At 40.4% G+C, this 26463-nt stretch overlaps 1 protein-coding gene across 2 annotated transcripts in view; it reads left to right on the top strand.

The window, feature by feature from the left end:
* The first annotated feature begins 2334 nt into the window (after window positions 1-2334).
* GALNT11 (polypeptide N-acetylgalactosaminyltransferase 11) overlaps window positions 2335-26463 on the top strand; it is a 38405-nt gene continuing 14276 nt past the window's right edge. Inside the window, exons 1-8 of one of the 2 annotated variants that reach the window (XM_026091589.1) lie at window positions 2335-2662; window positions 6466-6589; window positions 10084-10250; window positions 14315-14440; window positions 16753-17002; window positions 20030-20147; window positions 21956-22108; window positions 24900-25118. In XM_026091589.1, coding sequence (XP_025947374.1) covers window positions 2368-2662; window positions 6466-6589; window positions 10084-10250; window positions 14315-14440; window positions 16753-17002; window positions 20030-20147; window positions 21956-22108; window positions 24900-25118 — 1452 coding nt within the window. In that variant the 5' untranslated portion in view covers window positions 2335-2367. The remainder of the gene's footprint in view (window positions 2663-6465; window positions 6590-10083; window positions 10251-14314; window positions 14441-16752; window positions 17003-20029; window positions 20148-21955; window positions 22109-24899; window positions 25119-26463) is intronic. The other variant, XM_026091590.1, reaches the window with a different exon arrangement.

Here is a 26463-nt window from a genome sequence, read left to right on the forward strand (position 1 = left end):
TGTAAAACAGACCTAAGAAGCTGGAGAAGTGCTTAGYCCATGATGGTCTTTTCTGCCCTGTTTCCTCGTGTCCTTTGAGATAGCAAGGCTTAGCTTTAGTTTTCCTGTGCAAGCTGCAGTGTAGATGTGTCCTTAAATGGCTCTGAAATAAATAAGATAGCGATTACTCTAACAGAGAACGAACCTTATTAGAACGGTTCTGCTGCACAATGTAAGCGTGTGCCCCATGGTGTTAGGATTGTGCATCTGTGTTCCCATAGTGAATGGAAAAACAACTCCAGCAGGTTTAGAGGAGCAGTGTATTAGGTTGGGACAAGTCTTATAGCAGATCTTCTTGTGGCCATGCCAAAAAAACTGGCAAGCRACCAGATCTTCTTTTATGGATAAGCATTAATTGTGTGCAGACTGTCTGGCAAGAAGAATTATTGTAATGAGAGGATATAACTGTTTATCTAGTATTGCTCCTTTGCGGCCTTCCTTATTTTTCATCTAGATTCACCTTGGTGTGGTCGTTGGCCACTGTTAGCGCTGGGAATAAGGCACCAGGGATTGGTGTTCTGCATTTCTCAAGCTGGTAAACCAGTCTGCCAGCTAAAAGGGATTTTTGAATCATTTCTCCCCCAGAGTACTTGTTGCCTGACTAATCTCATGGCCCTAAAGTTGTAGTTAAGCAGCAGCATTTCTGTGCTACAGTGTTAGAACCCGTTTCACAGAGCATGCAATTCATCTGTGTGCACAGGGTCAGCGTGAGGTCTAAACCCTGTTTAAGACCTATTTAAGCTCCTTGGGCTTAACTGCTGCGTAGATTGCTGCTTTGCAGAAGTRAGGGAGTTTGACATGGTGAGAAGAGCAGGTAAACTTTTTTTTTTTTTTGGGCTTTGTTTTACTCTGTGGGAATTTTCTTTCAGGAAGGGGGGTAATGACCTGGTGCAGTCTGAGAAACATGAGTTTGAGGTTTTGACAGGTATTCTTTTTGGACACAAATCGCTTAGGCCTCAGGATTACACTGCCAAAATAAGTGGCTTTTTTATGGATCTCTATGGGATCGTGAACACCATCTACATCTCTTTAGCAGTTTTCCATATTGAGAAAGGAATAATCTGTGTTCGTAAGTGTGGGGTTTTTTTTGCCRGGCTGACCTGAAGGTTTTTGGTAGTTTCTGATGTTTAGAGAAATCTGTGGAATGCAATAATGTAAAACTTTGGCACTCACCACTAATATTTTCTAGTTTCTTAACACCAACTGGTCGATAATTAAAAGGTAATTAAATGGTTTCCTGACTTTTTGTTGCTATGGAAAGAATTCGTTGTGTTTAGATAGCGGTTAGAGAGCTAATTCTTGAGTTGTTTCTCAAGTTTGGCAACTGAGCAGCATGGGGCTTTTTGGTGGTGGTGTTTTGTCTGTCTTTGTCTGTTTTTTTTGTTGCCTAGTTTAAACATGAGAAACTTCAAAAAGTTTACTTGGTTCTCCTAGGCCATAAATAAAATGTTAGCACTAGTACCATATGCTTCGTTCCAGGATTTGCTTACTGTAGTAATTTTCAGTATACTTTGGGGAAATTGCGTTAGTGGATGGGTGTGTACAATAAAACTGGGCTGGTCCGCTTCCTTCCAGTTTTGGGGGAATCTGCTCCGGYGAGTATGGAAGCTCTTCTGCATCTGCAGGGGTTTGCAGGAAGCCAGTGAACTGCCTTGGCACTTCTCCCTCTTTGCCAGCCTGCATCTGTTCCCTTTCAGTCTGATGAGAGGATGGGTGTGAATGTCACTGCCTTCCTTCTGTGGGTTTGCTCATTTGCACCCCATGATGGATTTTGGGGACCCTTATGATGGCTATTCTTAAATATGGGGCATGGAGGATTAAACTGTTCAGTTTTCTGAGTTTGTAATCCCATTCCATGCTTCAGGGTGGGAGCAGCACTTGCAAGAATCAATTCCCTGCTTAGAAATATACTTAATTAAAATAGTGATATGTTTAAAAGAGTGCAGGCATATGAAGAATATACTGTTGTGGAAGCAAGATGATAATTATAACTGCTCTGAGGAAGTAGTAATCATCTTTGTTTTTCACTGTGATAAGGGCGACGCTGTGATTTTCCTCACTGTTTGATTTATGTTTTAAAGCAATAGTATCTACACAGCCTGAGCAAAATGTGGCCGCATTTATTTTTTGAATGGGAAAGCGAAAAGGAATTTCATTCTTAAGGTCTATGTTTAAAGTTTGTTACAAAAAATATTTAATGGAAAAGTCACCTATAGAGTGTGTTTTCTAATGTACAGAGCTGATGAGTTAACAGGCTGCACTCTGAGTCGCGTGTTTTATTCTCTCCCAGGTAATTGAGAATGGGCCCTCAACGATGCTAAGTCTACAATGGGAAGTGTCACACTCCGCTATTTCTGCTATGGGTGCCTTTTCACATCCGTGACCTGGACGCTTCTGCTCTTTGTTTACTTCAACTTCAGTGAAGAGACCCAATCTTTCAAGAATGTGCCCGTCAAGGGGCTAGAACCTCAGAGGCCGTTTCCAAAAAAATTCTTCCCCCGTTTTACCCGGGGACCGGTTCATATACCTGCATTGCAACAGAAAGAGAACAAGATAGGAAAACCTTTTGGAAAACATGTCCAGGACCCGGTGAAGGAGGAGGTAGATTTTTCTCCTGAAATGGGTAAGTGGTTTTTATTGTTGGTGACAAGAACTTAGTATTTCATTTCTTCTTTTGATTTAATGAATTTTTTAAAGGATCCTAGGGAAGATTGTTTAATGAGATCTTTCTGTTTGTTAAAATGCAGGTGGTACTAGTAGTTCTCTTTATTATGAATTACTTGAATTTTATTCTGCCATGTTTAGTTCAAAATATATTATTCCTAACATATGCAGCTTTGCTGCATAAGTGCTAAAGAGGAAGGCTGAATTACAGCAAAACATTTACCTTGAATTCTTGCATTTGGAAGGTTTGGTGTATTCTTGTTKCAGATCTTACTCTTAGATTGGGCTCAAATACATAAGCTTTCACTAGCCATAAAGAAACTCTGCTCATATGCAGTAATTAAATACCTTGATAACAACACACAATGAAGGGGACTCATTGATGTGGAGAACATCCTTGGAGTATGAAATCATCTGCAAAAAAAAAAAAAAAAATCTGGGACAAAATTACAATGAAAGATTTATTGAGATGACAGTGATACTGGCTAAATCCTGCTTTCTTTGTACCAGCAAGTAGATCTGTGGGTGGTGTTTTTTAACATATTTCATGAATGAGGTGATTTGTGTTTGTCCTCAACTACTAATTAAAATTCTTCATRTGTTTAGCTGCTTATAACTTAGTGTTCTCTGCTGTGTTTGAATATGCAAAGTGAGGCGTTTGGCATATTGACCTGCAAACTTGCTGGAAGTCTGGGGGTAGATAGTGTGTTCTGAGTATTGAGTATCACTATATGCTGCTGCTTTGGGAATTACGGCACAGTACCCTTTGGAGCCAGGAGTTTAATACTCACGTAGCTGACTGAAGTCCTCTACCCTTGCTTTGGATGGATGCTGAATCCCCAGCTTCAAGAGTTTATGGAACTTTACCACGCTTCAGTTTTCAAGTTGGTCATTAGACCTGTGCGACTGAATACGTGGAAAAACATTCTCCAAAACGAAATGCCGGTTTGCATTGCCCTATCGGATTGCAAATGTTTACCAGTTCATTGCAAAACCTCCTGGAGCCAAGTGAAGTGAAAGTCAGTGCAGTGGTGACCATTTCTTTCCAGCTATTCAGTACTGGCCAGGAAAGAGATCGGAGCTAGATCGGAGCTTTTAGCTGAGAAGTCCCTTGATCTTCAAGTGGAGTGACTTGTTTGGTTCCTGAAAGCCAAGTGGAATTATGGTGCCAGGATAAATTCTAAATGAGTCACCAGGAGACAGCTGGGTCTCTGTTAGGATTAGATCTGGTGCTGCAAAGAAGGGATTCCTGTCTGTCTGTGGTAGGACAGTGATAAACATGCAAAGCTAAAAAATGAGGGGRGGGGAAAAGGTTGGCGTATGATAGCCAAAAACAAACTGTCATCTGCTAGGTTAATCTATCCTTTTTTTTTTTTTCCCTTGAAAATTTGTGAAATCCACAATACACTGCTGAAGTAAAGCCTGAGTTGATGTTTCCACTGCAAACCTTGTTTTTCAAGGGGTTAGATCTGCTGTTTGGACTGAAATCTTTCAGGCCTTTTGCATGCACTTTGCATGTTGTTCTTCATGAGAATGTTTTAAAAATAGTAGTGTTACTTCTCGTCTGTATTCAGAAGATCAGAAAAAAGCAGCTAGTGGCTGGGTATGGATGGATTATAGAAAAACACGTGGCACAGTGTTGGTGTGATGCCGAGTGTGCAAGAATGATCGAGTTGGGTGTTGGAACAGACAAGCTGGAAACATTGCTTTGGCAATGCATGTAGTTCAAAGGAGGGACTGACTTTTATCCATTTAGGGACCACTGGTGCCTGAAGGAGAAGCACTGACCCTTGTGACTGGACCTCATTCCTACCCCCTGCGATGCAACCTATCCATAGTGGGAGTGCTCATCTGTGAGATTAATAGCATCAGTCACCATGAGACAGGCTGTGTGTATCCCTCATCCTTTGCCGATATCAGTACTCAGCACTTCCAGCTTGGTCCTACGTAAATGCAAGGCATCTACCCTTGAGGTACTTGCCAGTGCAGTGCGTTGCCATTGCTGCACTCAAGACTAAAAGTGCTAGTGCAGGAAATGTAAGCGGTGGGAATCTGGACGCACAGAATTCCCTGTGGAAGGTCTTCCTGTTGTCTCTACATGTAAATATTGTTGCTGTAACACGGCAGGACGTTGTTCTGCTCTGTCTTTTTTTGTTTTTCCCCCATCTCTGGGTTTGAGCTCAGCTGGTGTTGGCAGAATTCTTCTAAAACTGGAGAACGTGAGGTCTGAGGAGAGGCTGAGAGAACTGGTTTTATTCAGCCTTGGAGGAGGAGGCTAAGGGTGAGATCTTATTGCAGTCAACAAGTACATAAAAGGAGGCTGTAGAGAAGATGGACTCAGATTCTTTGAAGGTGCATGGTGCTATGACAAGAAGTTGGAATGCAGGAAACTTTGATTAGATAAGAGGAAAAATATTTTCAGTTTGGTGGTGGTCAAATACTTCAATAGGGGCCCGAAGACGTGGTAGAACCTCAATTCTTGGAGATACTGGAGGTATGCAAAACTTAACTGGATAAATTCTGAGCAACCTGATCTGATTGGACCTGCTTCAAGCAGGAGATTGGACTAGATGCCCTCCAGGGGTCCCTTCCAACCTAAATTATTCTGTGATTGTATGAAACATTATCCTGGACATATGGAAGCAAGTGAATGAGGGACTCCCTTGCTAATATTTTTCTTCAGATCTTGAACCATATGAACATGATGGGCAAGGTGGAAGGAGACAGATTGCATGATCCTTGCTCGCTTGTACAAAAATTTCGGTGAAATTGCCTCTGTAGCTTGGTAATAGCTATAGAGAACATTCGCATTTTGTTCTGTGCAGCCGTTTGAATGGAGACAATAAAATACTGCTCTGCTTTCTAACTTGTTGCAGAAGTGCGTAGTGAATAGGAGAATGTATGGGAAGCAAATCTGTCTGTGCAAGACAGGTTTCTCTTACCACTTCCTCCCCCTTTCTGTAGAAGTTCAGTGCTCTGCCTTGGTAAGCGTATGGCTGAGCGAGAGAGAAGCCTACGGCCCTGAGTCAAGGCAGGCAGGGTGGCGTTCAGGATTTCGCCTTCACCACTAACAGGCTACGTACTTATGCTGGCGATTGCTGCCTCTGCCATGCTCTGCCATGCTCAGCAACAGTTGATGCCTCTGCTAGAATATCAGAGAAATGGCTAGCTCTGCTGCTATTTAGCTTGCTGTCAAAGTCCCAGATGAGATAAATAAATTTCCAATGCTTTCACAGCTGTTTTTACATTACTGCAGACCTCAAAAAATACATGAAATTTGAGCAATTATCATAAAAGTTTTTCTACCATTGTAAATGGCTTGTGGGTTTTTTTTTCTTTTTCTCTCTTGAAAAAGCTACTTCTAGACCCTTYGTCTGTATGGATAGCAGCTGATGCGTTGTGTGGCCAAAGTCTATCCTCTGTTGCTTGTTTGATGTGGGTTTTTAGGTGGTGGTAAGCTCAAGAGGCCATTTAAAAGAAGGGAATGTGTCTGGTAAGGTAATAAACGCAATGGAGCAATCAGTCTTGGGAGAATATTTCATTTTATTGCAGCTGCAAGGACTGCTCATAAGTACTACCTATTAGAGGTGGTCGAAACTAAAACAGTTGCGCAAAAATGCACTTTGCAAAACCAGAGGCTAAAGAGATTTCTGAAGAAGATAAGGGGTTTTAGAGGGAGTCAAAGCCTACTTTTCAATCCTTGATTGTTTCCAAAGGATAATTCTGAGCCTGTGAACTGATCTTGGCATGTTTTTGTTGCAGGGATGATCTTTAATGAAGAAGACCAGGAAGTGAGAGACTTGGGTTATCAGAAGCATGCCTTCAATATGCTTATCAGTAACCGGCTGGGATACCACAGGGAGGTACCTGATACAAGAGATGCAAAGTATGTACTTAATTTTTGGAGAAAACATGGTATAATTGTATGTGCTTAAGGGCTTGTTACACACATTGTACTGATTTAGTAAATAACATTTTTTGGTGTTACATTTATGGTAGATACTCTTTATACTGTGTCACTGAGGGCAGTTTTCCAGCTATTTAAGCCAGAGTGCTTAGGGTTAGGATTTTTATTCTTTGGACTTTTTGGTGTGTATGTGTATGTGGGGGTGTTGCATTTTTTGTTGTTTTGACTTGAATATTGCTCTGGAGACTTAATTTTATACAAACTGGAAAGGGAGTGTTATTGGTAAAGCCCCCAGAAAACAGGTTACATGAAAACAGATGGCTACTCCCCAAAGGCAGAGTTTATGTATCTGTGAAATTTAAGGTGACTTAAAACAGATAGCTATTTTGTTTTTAGTTTTAGAACTTACCATGCTGTCAAAGAAGTGCCTATATGGTAGAATTTTACTAGTTTGAAGCTGAATGAGCAAAATGGGTGAAACAAAAATGGTTTGTATTTTGAAAAGTGCTAGATGAAGAAGCTTGATTGACTGAGATGTCTTACTAAAAAGAAATCCAAGGAGCCATTTGGGATTTTCAAATTTAGAAATATAGTACTGAAGCGAACTAACTTTTGGCTGACTGTCAGTAGAAGAGAATCTTCATAGCTGAATATTGTATCTTTATACAAAACTAATGGGAAGCTGGGATTGATTCAGTGTAGTTAGTATATGAGTTCACCCCAGGGTGTTATCAGGAGGCTATTTTAAGCCAGGAGAGAGGTTTTTAAGGAGGAAGTTGGGATGAGATTTGCTTGGGGAATAGACATTTGCAAAGAAGCTTGCAGAGTGTGTAGCTGTAGTTGGTTCATGTATTTGTACCTGTTAGCTTTATACATGTTTTTATGGTTAATATGGGGAGGCAAACATCAAATTATCGATAATTCCTAGCAACAGGCTTGTGTTAAAATGGGAGTGTAATAGCATCTCATTTTGTTTTGCAATTCAGGAGAATAAATATTAGTAGCTTGGAAAACAGACTGTGAGGGTTACCCTTTCTTTGCTTCCCTGTTTTCCCCTTTTCCCTTTATCCCCATTAACACTGGTGAAACAGCCTTAAGCAAGAGTCCAAATTTTTTTYGCCTGATTCTTGAGTATCTTCAAGAATGCTTAAGGAAAAACTGGATTAGATATACACTTATTCAAATTTTCATCCAATTTATTTAATGTTTGTGAGTAGTAGGATTCACAGACAGCTATTTTTGTAGAAGCAAGTTTCCAAAAATAATATTTTAAATAAAAGTCATTATGAAAAGTCCTAGGAATCAAGCTTGCTATCCAGCAAGACTAGGATTACACATCCTAAGTGTCTTTCATTTTGCTAGCTGTGTACCCTGTTACTTTAAGTATTCTACAATATTTTTAGTTATGAAGCTTCATTTTTGAGATACCGAGCACTATAATTACCAGAAAAGATGCTACAATCCTTGTTAGGTTATGTGATAAAAAGCTTATCCGCGCATACACAAAGGAGCACAGAAACAGTGGCAGTTTGGGCAACCCAAATAATATCCTGGCCCGGCTCCTCCCGAGGTTGTCCTAGGAGAGCATCAGCCCCACGGACCAGGTATGAAACCCACTGAGACGAATCAACAGCAGCAGCTCTTCTGTATCCCCTTTCGGACTGAAAGGGGGTTACTGCCTAGGGGTATGGGACATGGTGTGCGATACAGGGGAAGAGCATTTTGGGCTTGCACAAGACTTACAGGATATTTAGGGGGGAATGAAAGGGAGGGATCAAGGTGAGATGTTTAGGGAAGGAAAAAAAACATGGGAAAAATGGAGGGATAAGGGGATAAAAGGGGCTGGTTGTGTGCAAACAGGTTGTTGGTCAGTACGCTTGTCTGGCTGTGCCTGAGCAGCACTGTCTGTCCTATCTTCTTACTAAGTTCTGTTTTTCTGGGTGAGGGGCACCACTCTGTGTGAGTGTGTGTATCTAAGTGCCGGTAACTGGAGCCAGACCGTGGCTCACAGGGGCCTGTGTGTCTGTGATGCCAGCGAGTGGAAATCAAGAGTCAGCAACTGGAGTGGGACCGTGGGTCACAGGTGCCATGTGTCTGTGGTACCAGCGAGTGGAGCGAGTGAGGGCATGCTTGTCAGAGTGTGATCGCTAGCAAATGTCAAGCCGGACTAGCCAGCAAGTAGGTGAAGTGGCCTTGGGGCCAGGTATGTGTGTGTTTAAGGGTGAGACCACAGGAGGAGTTGGCTACTGGAGGGGCCAGGGGAGTCCTGGTCAACTGCCAGAGAGACAGTCAGGTCTGGAGGTCGTCTGAGACCCATTTGTGAGTGTGTCTGGAGGAGGTGGTGACCAGGGGGTCCTGGCCAGCAGCCAGAGACCGTAGGATCTGGGGCTTGACTCACCCATGCGTGTGTCTCTGGGAGCGAGGCACCTGGGGAGAGCAAGGATCTGGGACCAGCTACTTATGAATAAACCTGTGTCTATTTTTCTAGTGGTTGCTCTGCTGTGGGTAAACATAATGAATTGTACTTGCTGAAATGTGTCTTCCCCAAAAGCTGAGTTTGTTTCAAGTCAGTGAAGGCTTTTCTTGTATACGTCCCAGTTTTCATTTGCAGCTTTTCATATTTTTATTGGCTCCCTTCATGCCTGGCATCTTACTTTAAATGGCATTTATTTGTGATACTGTACCCTATTAGATTGTATGAGCAAAATTTGAAAATCAGCGGAAAGAAGGCTTTTCTGCTTTGAGCGGGATTCAGCTTTCAAATTAAGATGCTTAAATTTAGACAGTTGCATGTTAGTCAGTCGTCTCTACTTTAATTATAATTAGCGGAGATCCAGTCAACGCTGGATCAGTTACAGGTAGTCACTACCGGAGTATGCAGAGCTCTTCTGCTGACAAAATGCACCTCTCTGCCTTAGGTGAGCTGAACACTCCTTGCTCCACTGACTTTATTGACTAGATTTAAGTGTCTTAATCTGCAGCCTGAATCCCAGCCTTGGTTGCCTAGACARGTGTGTAGCACCATTTGAGATGTTCTGGGATGTCCAGCCTGGCCTCCAGCAGCTGGCCAATAAAGGTGTGGGGTTTTCATAAGCCTTATGTTGTATTTACCATTCTTGTGCATGTCTGACACCCAGTGTTACTAGACACTGTTTTCACAGCTGAACCAAGCCTTTAGCATCTATTTTTGCTCATGTCTCAAAGAACCCCCCCCCCACTCCAATCCATCATATCTTATGTTTTCTAATGTGTAGCAATAGCCCACAGCTACTAAAAATCTGTATTATGTGGAGGSTAATTTACTATGCTGAGCGCGAGTATAGATGTTATCCTCCTGGACTCTTTGCATTCAAATTAGGGATTCCTCCTACACATTAAATGTTTGGTTTTTATTTATGAAGTTTCAGTAGTGATACAGCCTTATGGAAATGCCACTGAAAATAAAGTGATAAATACTGTTTTTCTGTTTGCAGATGCAGAGAGAAGTCCTACCCTTCTGATCTGCCATTTGCCAGTGTTATTATCTGCTTCTACAATGAAGCACTTTCTGCCCTGCTTCGCACAGTACATAGTGTCCTTGATCGCACCCCTGCATACCTTCTTCATGAAATTATTTTGGTGGATGACAACAGTGAATTGGGTGAGAGACCGTTTCAGTACTATTTTGGTGACTGCTTACACTTTCCACTGGCTCCTGACCTGCCCGTCTCGTGCTTTATTAACTGGTCCAAATAAAAATGTAGAAGCCCAGGGTAAAACCAATTTGTACTGCAGTCCCTATCTGAAAGGTTCCAGTATAGACACATGATGTTCTGAGAAGTCCAAAATGACATCCTGGTGGACACTGGTGCCGATTTTACTGATGAACTTTGAATGTTCATGCCTATATGATACAAAAACAGGTTTTGAAGCTCATAATAAGAGATGAGAGGAGGATTAAGCAGTTGTTGATAGCTTAGCTGATTTCAATAGTGTTGCAGTATGTAGCAAATCTTGCTGGGCTACTCTGGTGCTCRGAGCAGGTTACACTGATTTTATTATAAATTTTGTAGGCTGAGACTTCCTGTGAATGCTTCTGAAAGGACTGGCATGTCCATAGCCTCAGCTGCAGTCTTGAAAATAAGTCGATGTGGCACTATGGAAACGGTGGGCTAGGTCTTCGGACTTGCTCAGCATTTGAGGGCAGTGGTGTGCTGGGATCGGAGCTCAGCCTTTGCTGCAAGGGCTCTGCCTGGCTCTTGTACAGCCTCTTGCGGCCACCCTGTGAGTCGCTCTCGCTGGGTTTTGGTGGAGCAGCCTCTGCTCTGCTGTCCGGGACAGGCCCCTGGAGGGAGGTATCTTGGATGATGCACAAGGCGAAGACAGACATGTAATTCAAGCATTTGGGCACTTTAAAAGCTAAATGCCTGTTGAGGAATGTGTTAGTGTCATAGTCCTTGCAAGCAGGACTGTGCGAGTTCCCTACTTGCCTGTATACAAGTTCACAATTTTCTGCATGTTTTTTAGATTGTTTTTTAGCTTATATAATTAACTCCCCTGGTCTCATAATTTGTTTTTGGGGTTAAGGTCTTGCTTTCTCGGTGAGACTGATTAGATATGCATAACATAGAATGAAATTCTCTTGTCATCATGCAACTAGTTTATTTCTGGGAGGTCAGATCGAATGTTAAGATACGGGAGAGAACAAAAATCAAATATTGCTCCTTGCTGATAAGCAAGCGTATGTAATATTTAAAAGCATTTTTCATCCTTCTGTGCTTTGGAAGCATTATGCACCCTTTGCTACAAATTCCCTTGTGCAATTTGTTGCTTTCAAGTTTCATAGCCTTCACATTCAGAACTAAGCTTACTTCAAAACATAGTCTTTTCAGTATGGTAGTGCATTTGATTAGCATGCTCTGTTTAGGCAGTGATGCCATCACTCTTGACCTGTTGCTATTTCAAAGGCCAAATTAATCTCAAAGTGTTCAAGTGGCTCCTCTTGCATTTCTGACTTTAAACAAACATGATTTGAAGCACGAGATGGGAGGAGATACTCTTTGAATAAAGAAATCCTGCTCTCGATGGTGAAACAACTGATGTTTGCACTGCTGCTTAATTTTAACTGATGGAATTTTATAGCAGGAAAAAAGCAAAGCTAGTTTGGTGACGGAGGAAATGGACCAAGACTTGTCTTTGGCTCTGCCGTGGATCGCATATGTGAGCCTGGGTGAATTGCTTAATCTCTGTGCCTCTTTGATCTTTATTTATTTTCCCTGAAATATATACTTGGTACTGTTTCCTGAAATGATAGCTCAGATGAAATTCTGCCTATTTCTTCAGCTTTAATCATAAGAGCTCTGCTGCCCATCAGTGCTGTTGTGCAAAGCTTGGGTCTTTGCTTCTACTTTAAGCTCAAGAGGCTTCTTACATTTTCAATCATGAAGTGTCTCACCAGCTGAGCAGGCATTTTGATGGCTCAGTTGATGCCAGCATTACATCTTTCTCTCCCTTTGCTGCAAGGCTGGATTTCTTTCTCTAGTACGACCTCTTTTTCTCTGGTTTAGGCTTTACCTGGTATGGGATAACCCACCGGAGGTGTTAAAGGTTTTTGCTGGTGCTATTCTCCTATGGAGAGGAAGAGACTGAAGAAGGGAATAGTGATATCAGGAGCTTGGGAAACTCTGCAACTGAATACTTTGCAATGATATCACCTGTGCCAACAGACTCCTATCCTCGTTTTTCCTGTTTGGAGGAGCCATCATTGCATCCATATGGAAAAGTCATTTCTGGAGATACTCCACTGGCCCGAAGGGGAGATGTTCACTTCTTGGAGCAAAATTTCACAGACAGGCTGCGTTGAAGCAGTTTTTTGGGTTTATGTTGGAAGAAATTGGTCCTCCCAGTGGCCATGAAGCTGAAGCCCATCTGGAGTGAGGGGAAGGAACATTAACTTTTTCTTTAAAAGTTATCTGGAAAGTGTTCCAGGGACACTGTGGATCTGTGTGTACTACCGTAGAGACAAAATCAGATGCATTTCTCTGGTCCTGGGGTATGCTCAAATAAGGCATCCCTTACTGGGTAGCATTAGAGGAATAACTTAATTTACTCAACTTTCTAGGAGACTTCCTTCAAAAATCTTTCATGTCTCTGGCATATTATGTCACACTAAAGACTGAGGGAGAGTGAATCCCTGTGACCTATTTGAATCCAGTGTGCATCTCTCAAGAGACTTTTCTTTGCCATAGCAAATATGGTACTAGGGAATATTCTATGTGGAATATTTTCATTCATGATCTGCAAAGCCACCTGGCAGAGCAGAGACTGAGATCTTAACATTTGGTTGCTTCTTGGCATTTGCTCTTTAGTCTTCCTGTTGAAGTTTCTTGTACTCCCTGGGGATTACAGCTCTAGCTTCCATGTATATTCCTTTAGCATTTAATTTTGTTAACAGTAACTTTGATGTTTGAACTGATATTCATTAGAATAATAATCTTATTCCAGAATTTCCTCTATTGAAAATCTGTATATCTATACCAAGGTTCTCTATAAAATCTCAACCGACTTGCTCTTTCTTCCTCAGTTTGTATTCCTTTCTATTTCTCCATAGGCTTAATAACTTAAATTTCTCCATTACTGCAGTCTTCATCTGTCCCTCTTCTCTTCAACGGTAAAAGCTTGCTGCCTACTTTAATGTTGGAAGCTACTATCTTCGGGGCGGGGGTGGGGAATATTGTTACAGCTGCCATTAATATTATTTAAATTACAATAGCGTTTATAGGCTTTGATGATCTTTACTGTCTTTCAAAAGCACGTGCTTGCCAGGAGTGTCTTTGATTCTTCTGGATGTTAGAAAGCAACCGCCTGTGAGCAAGTTGTAGTTCTGTTCCTGCTGTTGGACATCATTGTTTTGTAAACCTGAACTTTTACCAAGCAGGCGGGTACAGATAATGAAAGATGGCCTCATGCTGCTTTTTAAAGATGTCAGTGTTTGCTTCAGTATATGGAACGCTAGTGATTTGAGTTACTTGTCTCTGTGAAAAGGCCGCCTTTACTTTTGCTACAGATATCATGCTGCCACTATCAGAATAATTTGGAAGAAAAATGTCTCTGTGCACACATGAGAGTATGTTGTGGGGGGTTTTTTGTATTTATTTATTTTTTTAGCAGCAGTAATTCCTGTTAGCATAGAGTTTCAGTTAAAACTTGAGTCATATTGTATTAAAGTTTTTGCAAACAGGGAGGAAAAAAAAAAAAAGGCAATACAGTCTGTATTTAGGAAACTAAGGCTACCTATAAAGCCTGATGTGGTGGCAGGGCATAGACAAGCTGGATGGGAAAATACGAGGAAAAGCACATCAGCAGAGTGGGCACTGTGGAAGGCCAATATATGGTCAGTCGCCCTTTCCCATGCAGGATACGTGCCCGCTTTGTCCATGTGGGTTTCCACACTACAGCGGGGGRAAAGTGTTGCAGTTAAAAGGATAATGAGAGTATAAAATGGCAAAAATGGGCAGAGGAAGTGGAGAGCAAGTGTAGGGTGTGGAATGACTAACTTTTTTTTTTTTTTTTGATAAGTTTGGTTTGAAGCTATACTGTATTGGGGACTGCTTTCTGGTAGAGTTCTTCAGCCCCCTTTGAGTTGGACATCTGGGGACTTTAGTCRAAGCAAAGCTCTCACAAAGCTTGTGTCCAGTTGTTGAACTTGTGTTCTCCTTTTCTCAGCTGACTTGAAGAAAGACCTGAGTGAATATGTTAAAAGTCAACTTCCAAAAACCACAAAGCTGGTAAGAAATGAAAAGCGGGAGGGCTTGATTCGAGGAAGGATGATTGGAGCCTCTCATGCCACAGGTATACCTTCCTCTTTCTCCTTTCCTTGCATACTCTGACCATATATAATTGGGTGACTTCCCTTTCCTGTAGTGCAGCTCTTTCCGATGTTGAATATTGGATGTATGTGATGGCTTTAGCCCACTGTGGGGGGGGATCTGTGTGTCACGCTGTGTTTCAAGCTACACGATTTAAAGCAAGGGAAAGATTTCTGGATAATGGTACTTTAGGTGAAAGATATTTGAACGATTGTTACAAGATGTCAGTGACTACTTTAAGTTACCTGCATCTTTCTTTGGCTGCCCTTAGTTAAACTATGTTGCAACAGCTAAACAAGGTGTCTTCAGTAATACTTGTATGGTGATGACTGCAGACCTCAACTAGCATTACCTGTGTATTTGAATGTTTCCATCATGCTCTTGGCYGTAATCTGTATGAAACCTTCTGCAGCATTTCGTTATAGCTTTACTGAATTATTCCTCACCTGAGGCTTTTCTGTTACCCACTTAGTGAGATGGAAACAAGGAGGACTTGGTTCTTGCTTATACGTAAATGTAGAATAGATATAATAAATTCAGTGGTTTTATAGTTTGTAACTAACTTCAGGAAATTTTTCTGAAGTATGCCAAATAGTGACTTGGCAAATTTGGAGCCCAGTTAGAGCAAATCTCTTAAACCTTATCTGAAGCATTGGCTTGTCTTTTTACTCCCCCTGTAAGTTTATTTTTGATTAAAAAAAAAAAAAAAAAGTTAATCCATTTAGAATGGGTCAGTGAAATAGTAAAACAAAAACAGTATTTGACAAACTTAGAATTTTTCTTATTCCTGCTCTGGAAGAATGTTGTCTCAAACACTTCCTTCGAAGCTGGATATTGTGTTTGCAGAATACTTTTGCATGTGAAAGCTATTGCTCTAAAATGGCAATCTGCTTCCTTATTAAGGTTTAGCAAAATTTAAACTGGCTTCTAATTCACCCATCTCATTGAAATGTTTCTCACGCAAGGTTTCCTGTTGTTGCAGTGAGTGTTAATTGGGATAAACTGTATCTGGTGCTTTATGTAAGCTGTGTGCATTTTACCATAATATGCTTCCTGGTTAAATTCTGTGGCATTTGAGAAAGTATGTGCTGTTTTCTCGAATAATTACTGAGTGCTGGATAAAGTCTCTTAATTGGTGTTTACTCATTAGTATTGTAATGGCATAAGTCAAAGAAAATTGTGATTGCAATTTCCAAACTGTGCTASGACTCATTTGACTTAGTGCAATTTTAAGTCATTTTATTGCTCTTCTGAACTGCTAGAGTCTGTTTTTCTCCCTTCATTCAAATACTGTCTGTTGTTAATGGGTAACTCATTATGTTTGTGTTTGAGATGTTTTCTGTAAAGCTCTTTCCCACATTATTTTAAAGTTGCATATATTTTATGTTGTGCAATAAAACTTAATGACTTTTTAGACCAGCTCAGCGTGAAGATCTCTCATGGACTGAACTGTCCTCCCCGACCATGGCAGATAATCTCATGTAAACTAATGGGATTGGTTTTTCATGACTGAAATGTTGGTTGGTCTAACACTGGATTTTGCTATGCCAGTTTAGGGCTTTTACTCTCCTTTAAACTGGTATGAATCCACAGTAACTGTAAAGCTGATGAAATAAGTAGATATTCTACATTTAGTCGTATTCAGGAATTGAAGCGCTGTGGTCTGAGTTATGAAGGAATGCAAATCAATTGATTAGGATGGTTTGACTTAAAATCCACAGATCTTAGTTGCAACAGTAACTGGATGGATGCTGAAGCCTGATATAAAGAGAGCCCAAGGTGGTTATAGTCAGTAGATGGGAACAGCTGTGTCCCGAGGATGATTGTCTGACCCATCTTTGTCATCATCAGCTCCCTTGGTAGTATTAAATCAGACTTGAGAGGTGCCATGCATTAGGGCAAATGCCCTGCGCTGTGGATGTTCGGCCAGCATCGCTTGGGCTCTTAGCATTAGTGGGCTGATCATGATGTTTTATTTAATGTACAATACCTCCGCTGAGTCCAGGTGGAATATTTGCYGACTACAAAATCCTGCCAAGGAAATGTAAATAACTGCCCACTTGAGCGATTCACAGTTAAATGTGAATAGCCAGGCTTTACCTTCTGCCTTCGTGACTGAACTAATCCCTGAGGAGCCTCTAGTTTGTCAGCTCTTCTGAGTGCAGATGGTGATTCCCTTCTGTTGCGCAGCATGGTGAAGACACTGTCAATACTCTGCTGCCGATGCAAATATGTGTTTTTGTGCCTTTCATGTTACCACCGACCTTTGCATCTCGTGTGCTTTGGCCTCCTTAGGAAAAGTGCTGGTTTTCCTGGACAGTCACTGTGAGGTGAACAAGATGTGGTTGCAACCTTTGCTGACGCCAATCAGAGAAGATCGCAGGACTGTGGTGTGCCCCGTGATCGACATCATCAGTGCCGACACGCTTAGCTACAGCTCTTCCCCAGTGGTGCGTGGAGGCTTTAACTGGGGCCTGCACTTTAAATGGGACCTTGTTCCTTTGTCCGAATTGGAAGGACCGGAGGGAGCCACGGCTCCGATCAAGTAAGGTTCCTCCCGTGTGGTGCGAAGCAGTCAGTCGGCTCTGTGTAACCTATAGTTGATCAGGAATGTTTCTTAAGCTTCAATTTAATTTCTAGTGTTTAATCTTGGCTTAAATATGTCTGTATTATTAGGTCAAGAAAACACACTTTAGAGAATGCTTATACAACAGCATCTTTTGCCATCTTTTGCTGAAGATAGAAAACTTAAAGAGCTTATGTTACTCTGCGCTAAATCTGTCCAATAAYTTCATTTTTAACTGTTCATTGATGTGTGTTTCTGTTTCCAGTCTGTTAATGTCTGGCCTAACAATGATGATTTTTGATAAAGGTATTTGCTCTACTGATAGCCTGCACATCCCTCTAATATAGGCTCTAAAATTTCTGTGATGAAATGCTAATGAATTGCTAATTTGGAAGAATATTTTTGTGGTAATAGGAAGATGGTTTCATAGCTGATGGGAGGGACTATCAGAGCATTTTAATGGTCTTCTGTGTCAACATCTTTTGATTTTGTTTACATTACTCTTTCTCAGACAAGCATTTATTTTGTCATAAAGCTTCCTAACTGAACACACGTGGATGTGAAAACCATGTTTAAAACATTAACTGTGTCTTTGCACAATGTGGCAAATGCCTGAAACTGTCAGGCTGTTGGAAGCCTGTCCTTAGTGGTTTTGTGGTCTGAATTGCTTGAGAGAGTTGTTCTGAAACAAAAGTCTCGGTAAAACTTAACGCTAGGACTTGAAAGCACCTTCCTTAATCTCTTAYCCATTGATGGCTGCCTGACCCGTACAGAACGGGCAGTGTCGTCTTCCTACTGGACATGTAACCCTGCTATAAAATGATGCCGGTAGACACCTTCATGAGCAAGCACATACAGTGCAGACACAAGAGCAGAAGCTGTCCCACTGTGAAACCCTTCATGAGAAAGGCTAATGCTGGCAGAGCAACGGGAAGGAGCTGATTGTGCTGCTTCTAGTTGCAGGTCTCCATCTCGGTACAGAATTCAGGTCCTGTAAAAAGGAAGAGCTTTACTTTTTTCAAGACAGACTGACTTCCTGCAGGATGTGGTGCTTTTATTAGATTTGTAAAGTGAAGCAGAAACTGGGTGCTCTCATCTTTTTCTTCTTCTTTGTTTTTTTTTTTTTCTTTCATTCTCTGTGCTGTGGTCTGACAGCTCTGCAGTTGGTCTTTCCCCATCTGCCCATCACAAGATTTGCTCTGAGGAGCCAGGAGGTTTCTTAAGTTACTTAACAGTTTGACTGGCTTGTCAGTCTGTTTGGAAAGTGTCGCTGTGGTGGTTTCTGAAGTCAGAAGGAAAGGACAGACTGGGAAAATCCTTAGGGGGAGACAGCATAGAAAATCCTAAAATCCTAATTCTGTTAAGAGCCTTTGTCAGGGTTAATCTGAGGCATACTTGAGGATTAGTTCCCTCTGTAATCAACACTGCTGTTGCCTTCCTTCAACTCACTTTTCRGAAAAACTGTGGAAAACCCAGAGAACTTAGTCTCATCATTTAAGATGATTAAATTTTCTGAGTGTCAAAGTGGCTTTCCTACTTAGAGCTCTCTGCCTGCTCCTAGTTTGCTCTTTAACTTTTGAGAATGGCTTTCCATCACATGGAAAGTTCTACTTTTTAATGGTCTGAAGACCTTCAAAATGAAATGTTTTGGTGTCAGGTCTGGAAAAACAGAATAACCTTCCAACACAGATTTTCAGGTGACAAACTGCAGTAGAAAATTGTGTGGGATCAAGCAAGGAAATCCAGATTTAGGCTTAGCTTAATCACAGCTTTTTACTAACAAGAATGAGAAAATGCCTGTTCACAGCCACTATCATATGTCATGTTTTTGAAGCGTTTTTATTCCCTGGTATAATCTTCTAGGGCATAATTTTCTGATTAAGTGAGAGTTTTGATGATCCGAGAGCAATTTAGTGTATGGGTTGTAGAACAGGGATCGTATACAGATTTTTACAAAATAMAGCACTGCTCCAGTAATGTACAGGCAAGACAAAAAAACTGGGGAATCCCAAAGAGAACATATACAAATACAAGATTTGTAAGTTTTTGAATAAACTGATGATTTCATCAGTGATGAAACAACGCTGTTCCTGGTATTTAAATTTAATCTATGAGATAGTGGCATTTCTCTTGCCTTCCTGGCTTATGTAGTTTAAGTCTGGACCTTGTTTCAAATAGCTAGGGARTTACTACTGGATCTAATTTAATCTGGGAAATAATGTGTGCTCTGGATTCTGCTCTCTTTCCTCCAGTTGGGTCAGGCCCAGACTGTATAATTTGCCCCTGTAAGAGGGGGAAGAACATTTTATTGTGTGTAAGTCTATATATTTCCATAGAATTGCTATGTAAAATAAGCGGTGCCTCCATACATGTTAGTCTAAGTAGCTGACTAGGTGAGAAGATAACTTCTGTCAGTTGTGAAGAACCGGGTACAAACTACCGATCATAGTGCCGTGATGATAAACTCGCTGTGGTGTTGCACAAACCAAGTTAGAGCACTTCTGTCCGTCCCCCCCCCCCCCCCCCCCACACACACACACACTCACTCCAGGGTACACTTCTCTTTAGTTTGTTTCTAGCTGTAGGGGAAATCAGATCTCTCTTTATCAGAAGCCAATTAAAGGAAGCTTCTAAGTTTCACTGTAGAAAACTTGAAGGACTCCAAACTTGCACAGGTTTTCTCTCTTTTTGGAATAAAAAGAGACAGCCGCTTTGTTTCCCTTACCTGACCCATCCTTCTTCCTCAGTTCTAATCAGTTTTTCTTTTATTCAAAAAATTTGCTTTATAGATGATGGAATAATGAAAGATCACAAATACTACTTACAGATCTGCCTTTGAAAATAGATTTTGAGATTATAAAAGTGTGATCTACTGATTTTTGATGTCTGYGGCATTGAAACTTTCTTCTGTAGGTCTAAATGTAAGATTTAGAACTAGCAGATTCAGCTAAGATCAGTGTTTTTGTCTAAAATGAAGTGAGAACTTTTTTCAATGTTTGTTTTTAGGTCACCTACTATGGCTGGAGGCCTGTTTGCTATGGATCGTGAGTACTTTAATGAACTTGGACAGTATGATAGTGGTATGGACATCTGGGGAGGAGAAAACCTGGAAATATCCTTTCGGGTAATCTAGCTTTTATGTATATTGGAGTATGAACCTCAGTGTTTGGCTTCTTCACTTCTCTATGTACAGACTCTTTAGCAATGGAATAGCTGTTTGCACACTAACTGGYACTTCTGTCCCCGGAAAGGATGCCTTCAGCACGCAGTAACAGCCTTTACAATAATCTTCAAGTTTAAACAGGAAGGTTTAAGGGAATTTTGAGCTGTATAGTTAAGTTTGTGGTTTTTCTTTGTTTGGCTGGCATTTCATATGCATTTAAAGAAGCACAGGAAATACTGGTCACGTAAACTTCTGCAGTGAGCTTATGAGTTGTCTAATGAATTTCACAAGCCAGTTAAAGGCAGACATATGGCTCACAGCAGCAATGACTATGAGTAAGTTTGTGATGTTTCTGTGGGGCATGCCAGACACTCCAGCCTCTGTCTGGAGGGCTTGGAAATGTAATTTTTGATAAGTAGATTGAGAAGAAGCATGTAAAAGAATCAGCTTGGATGGAAAAATAATGAGAAAATGGTTATCAGGTGATTCTAAAGTGATAGTTCATTGGAGTTGCTATATCTTTATCTCTTCCTCACTGTCACTCCCCTGAAAGAAAAGCAAAATTTTTTATGTTCAATGTCATGTTTACATCTTCAGTTTTGTAAAGTTGATTCATCAATAGGTTTGACAAGTCTGCCCAAAAATGAGATGCACATCATTGACAAATATGCAAAAGAGGGTTAAAAGTTAGTTACATTTTTTTCAGAGAAATCTGTTGTCTAATTGTCATAAGAGATATCAAGAATAGAGATCAAAAATAAGAATAGGGGCTTCATAAATTGAAGTGACTTTAAAGGCGTGTGTACTGAATAATTTGGAAATTTTATTTTTAGTAAGAAAATGTAATCAATAGATGTATGAATAGGAGAGCAGGGAGCAGAGATGGAGAAATTTTTGTTGTTACTATGTAATACACCAAGTTTTGATGATAAGGGCTTTGAAAAATTGGACTGTAYTCAGAGAGCTTATAAGGTCTGGAAGCCCTGCCTCCTTGGGAGAGTGTTGTTAAGAAATTCAGTTTRTTTATCTTACCCAGGAGGAGGTTTAAGAGTGACTTGATTATAAACTGCTTGTGTGAAAAGACTTCCTTTTTGAGATCAGAGAACATGTTAATCCAACAAAGGTCCAATGATTTTAATTCGTTGGAAGCTGAAGTTTGAATAGAAAAACATAAGTAGTCAATGGAAGTAAAGTGTAAATGAAATAAATTGGGATGCAATAGAGCTTGATTAAGACACCCTAAATGTAGTGTCTGAATGTGAGCAATATTTCTGAGTTCCCATATAGTCAACAGAGACAAAYAACTGTTTAAAATAGGTTCTTATACTTGGCTGAAAATCTCTCCAGGCTCCGTTGATGGTATTGACTGATCTTCGTTATCTGTCATGGAAGCATAGACATGTAACTCTCCTGTAGGCAAATATATTTAGGTATCTTAATCTGCAAGCTGAATCCCAGGCCACATATTTCATTATCTTCTAATAGATCGTTAGAGCGTAAGACATTAGAATAATATCATATTTGTGTTTTGCGAAAGGCATGATGTGTGTTATGTGGAAGGTCTGATGATATGACCAAAATGGTCTTTTCTAACTTGAAAATCTAATAATTTCACTTGTCAGAAAGCATGGCATGTAGGACAACAGTGCTGACATCTAAACCCGTCATCACGCATAAACCTACCTAAGTATCTCTTGAAGAAGGGGAGGAGGTAGTGAGCCTTGTCAGTATACCGTACAATGAGGTATGTTCTGCTTTTGTGTGGACAGATCTGGATGTGTGGGGGTAGACTTCTGATCATCCCCTGCTCCAGGGTGGGACACATTTTCCGTAAAAGACGCCCCTATGGCTCACCAGGGGGACAGGACACTATGGCTCATAACTCTCTGAGGCTGGCACATGTGTGGATGGATGAATATAAGGTAAGACACATTTYCAGGCCACAAAATGAGGTTAACTGACTTGTTTGGCAAAGGATTGTTTTATGGCGAGGTCTGCTGCCATTCCTAATAAGAGCTTGCTTCTGTATTCTGATTTCCTGATRTTTATTTTGGTATAAATTTCTGAGTTCTGCAGGACTGTGGTGTAGCTTCTGAGTGCTCAAGTTTACTCCCTGTTACTCCTGCCTTCATTTTTGTTCCTGATGCCTTCAGGAGACTGATTTGTGCCTTTTTCATGAAGTAAGATGTGATGAATGAGCTTCTTGTAAGCTCTGCATTGTTCCATGTCCAAGTCGATATTACATGGCAGCCKTATACTGCTGTGTGCCTTCAGGTTCCACGCCAATGAGATGGGCGTTTTATTGGTTGTTTGCTTTTTGTTTTAATTAGCAATCTGATTCTTTGGAGYCTGTCTAGCCATGGTGGGTCAATAGGGATTGACTTTTGGATTCATGGGTAGCAGTATTCTTTCCCTGTCTTCAGACCTGGRTACTGTTGTTTTTAAATGTAGATTGGGTCTTTCACCAGTTTTTTGTGAAGCCCTGATCTCTCTGTGATACTTCAGGTCGTTTTGCCTTGTGAGACCACAGGGTTTGCTTTGTAGCCAGGTCCTATAGTCCCTGCAATTTATATTTATATAAATTTGCAATTTATATAAATGCAATTGCAATATATATATAAATGCAATTTATATATATATTGCTAGTTTTACATTTCTTAGAGGTTTGTGTTTTGAAACCCATCCTTTATCTTGATGTTCTGTCAGTCTGAGGAACCTATTAGGGATCATTAACTTTATCTCCATTCTCCATCTTTATAATGCATTTGTAGATTTGATCTAACACTTTCCCTTTATTGGTGTCTGGGTGCAGTTGTTTTGTGATTAATGATGGCTTTCTCGGAAGGTTGGAATTGACTCTGTTATTTCCAACTAATACTGCTTTGTCCAATAAYGACTTAAACCACTGATTCTAGTGGTCTCTTATCAGTTTTGTGCTCTGACCTTTTCCAGCTGTTTCTAATCTAATTCCYTGATAGCTGCCAGTCTATCATTATCACAAATGTATGGATGAAAGGCAGGTCTGGAGATACTTTTATTCTTACAAATGTAACTCAAATGTTTGTGCCAAATGGATATCGTTTACTGAAGTGATTGTATGATAAATAGCACAAAGATAAGACTTAGAGGGCCTGTTCTACAGCAAAGAACAAATACCAGTATTTARTAAATAAAACTGCATGATGGAAAGGAAACAGCAAAATTTGCTTTTTGCTTTGACAGTTATGAAAAGGTGTAAGTTCATGTATGCAGTTGAAATAAATAATGCGAAATAGTGAGGATTCTAAAATTTGAACTTTAACTAGAAAAGAATCAATTGAAGTAGCAGAACAGTTTCTGATATAGTGTTGTCCAGTCTATTTCCAAACTTCCCTGGAGTTTTCCAGCGTTCCAGTGTATTTAACATTTCCCTTTGCTATTAAAATAGCAGTAATGCATCACTCATCTAAATGCTCAAAGATCTCAGCAAGGACAAATGTGTAATCTGTCTTGAGATGATACTGTCTGTCATCAGACACCGATGTGTGAGATGACACCAGGTAATTGAAAATTATCAGAACATTGTTAGTAAATTCCTGCTTTCCTAGTACGGATTCAGTSAACAAAATACCGTGGCTTAGTGCCCTGACAACTAAATAATGCCTAGTAAATTAGTTAATGCRCAAATAAAATGCTTTTTCTATGAGCCCCGTAAAGATAGCTAAATTCAAGAATCTACAAGGGGATTTTTCTTCTAGTTTCAGCTGGCTGCATTATACACTTGTGTATTCCTATTTGTCCCCACYGTGTCTGTTAGAGTTGAGCCGAAGCTAACATTCAGCCAGAATCTTAATTCATCCTTGCCTGATCAGGTACCATTCAGGGTACAATCATAAATTAAAACATGAAAAAATAATGTTGTTTGTAGGAGCCTTTCTGGAGATGATGTAAATGAGTGGGGGGAAAAATACGCAGCTTCACATGCAGCCCTGGTGAAGGTCCTGATCCTTCATGTGCATGGGAATAAATCCATGGTCCACTGAAGTTGGCAAGACAGTCCCATTTATAAGGCTGTTGTTATACATGATTCTTTTGTCCTAGTAGGAAGGTTGGTAGTTGGGGGTGAGGAAAAAAAATATACCTAAAACAACAAAAAACAATCAACTGGACAATCAAACTTCTTAACAGAAGCCTTGCCTAAATGAGGATGATGATAATATGCATACACATCTGCATCTGAGCTAATTGCTCTAGGGTGCCTTTATAGCCAGTGGAGTGTAGGGCTGACTTGTTTCTTCCTCAAGCTAGCATCTGAAATAGGTCCGCACAATCATGACTGAAAAGTGTTGTGCAGGCCRCTCAGAAAAGCAGTCTAGGAGGACTAGCTCAGAGTTAGGCAAAATAAATCCCCTCTTCTTGTGCCAAAATAGACACTGGAATTTCATAATGATAGTTTCAGAGTAACTTTTCAGACTTAATGATTTAAATCACTAGCAACATGAGATGCATGTTTACTAAATGAACTGCACTAGTTGCTCCTAAAAGTGGGTTTTAGAAATAATACAGAATGCGGTTTTCTGTGGGTGATAAGATTAATCAAGTTCTGTAGGTTATTTCTAAAATATTGTTGAAGCTTGCCTACTGTAAACAAAACTTTGAGGATTCTGCAAATAGGGAAAAAGTTGGAAACAAGTAATCTGACATTCCCCTCTTTTCTGTTTCTRTTAAATACAGGAGCAGTATTTTGCTTTGAGACCTGAGCTAAGGACGAGGAACTATGGAAATATTACCGACCGTGTAGAATTGAGAAAAAGATTGAACTGCAAGTCATTTAAGTGGTATTTAGATAATATCTATCCTGAGATGCAAATATCTGGCCCCAATGCCAAAGCTCAGCAGCCAGTTTTTATTAATAGAGCGCAAAAACGACCAAAAATAATCCRGCGTGGAAGGGTAAGATAAACTTTCTTAAAAATACAGAAGTCTGTCTTGTGAATTATCTTTCAGAAAGAATCTCAAGATTTCTTCAATAATGCGTAAAATAATGCACTTCCATAGAGCACAGAGTTTTAGTATTGCAACGGATTTTGTTTTGAAAATAACTAATTTTGTGTCTTTGGACAAAGGTAAATTAATCTGACTCTAATCTATATTTCAGGGTGTCTTCAGACTAGATACTATTCAATGAGGCCTTTTACCTCTAGGCTCTGAGCTGAAGTTTTGAAGTCTTTAGGGTGCTCTTTCTTGGCTGTTGGTGCTGTAGCTGGATTTGGATGGAGAGAAATGACCTGCAATTTTCATACACTGTTGCTTTATGATAAGAGAACAATGTGATTAGCTTCCAAACTCCTTTCTTTTAYTGGACAGTTTTCTGCAAAGATGAACATTTGCATCTGAGAGTGATAATGAGGCTTTTATTCTCAATTCCTAGATAATGAACAAAAGAGTCTTGCTTCCCCCCCTTCCCCAGAGTAGAAGTGGGGAAATATATTTTTACATGTATTCACAAGGAAAATCTGGACAAAGATTCACCCTTTAGCTYTGACTCCTGTATTTATGGATTTGTATGCAGGCAAAGCCAGAGTTGTGTCTGTTCTCTCCAGCGCTAAATTTAGCTGATATAAGGGTTTTTGTTTTGTTTTGTTATGCTTCCCAAAAATCATGGATAATTCCAAAGCTGAGAGCRCTTTATCAAGGTTTCCTCTGTGAAAGAGAAGACCTTTGAATGAACTATTTCATGTGTACATAGATTACAGATAATAAAAGATTCCAGCCTAACTCAGTAACTGAAACCACTAAGCCGTGACTGTAGCCCTCCGCGCAAGGGCAGCGTAATACCATCTGCAGAATCTGACGGCTGCCGGTCCTGCAAGTAGGTCCAGGTTGGAGGCCCTGAGCTCTCGCAGAACCTATGGGCAGAATCAGATTTTTGCTTGGAAGCAGCTGTCTGGGAACCCAGGCTTTGCACAATACTTTCTAATTGTATCCCAGTTCTAAAGTTACTCATYGGGGCAAACATGAATAGTTTCCCTGAATACAGCTGATATAATGAGCCGGTCCAAGTATTCCTCTAGGCAGACATTTTTTTTCCCCCCTGAAATTTAGTGGCTTTCTGCTTTTATTCAGACAGATTTTTAGCTAAAGAAATGTTGACATGGGGAGAGGCTCCTGAGGGATCCAATTGTCTCGGCAACCACAAAAAGGAGAAGCCTTCCTAACAATGATTTCTTGTTTTTATTTTTTTATTTTTTTAAAAAGATTGTGTATCCTTTAAAAGGCGGGAGGCAAGACACAGAAA

Source organism: Apteryx rowi, unplaced genomic scaffold, assembly GCF_003343035.1.
Source record: "Apteryx rowi isolate R43461 unplaced genomic scaffold, aptRow1 scaffold_91, whole genome shotgun sequence".
NCBI classification, from domain to species: Eukaryota; Metazoa; Chordata; class Aves; order Apterygiformes; family Apterygidae; genus Apteryx; species Apteryx rowi.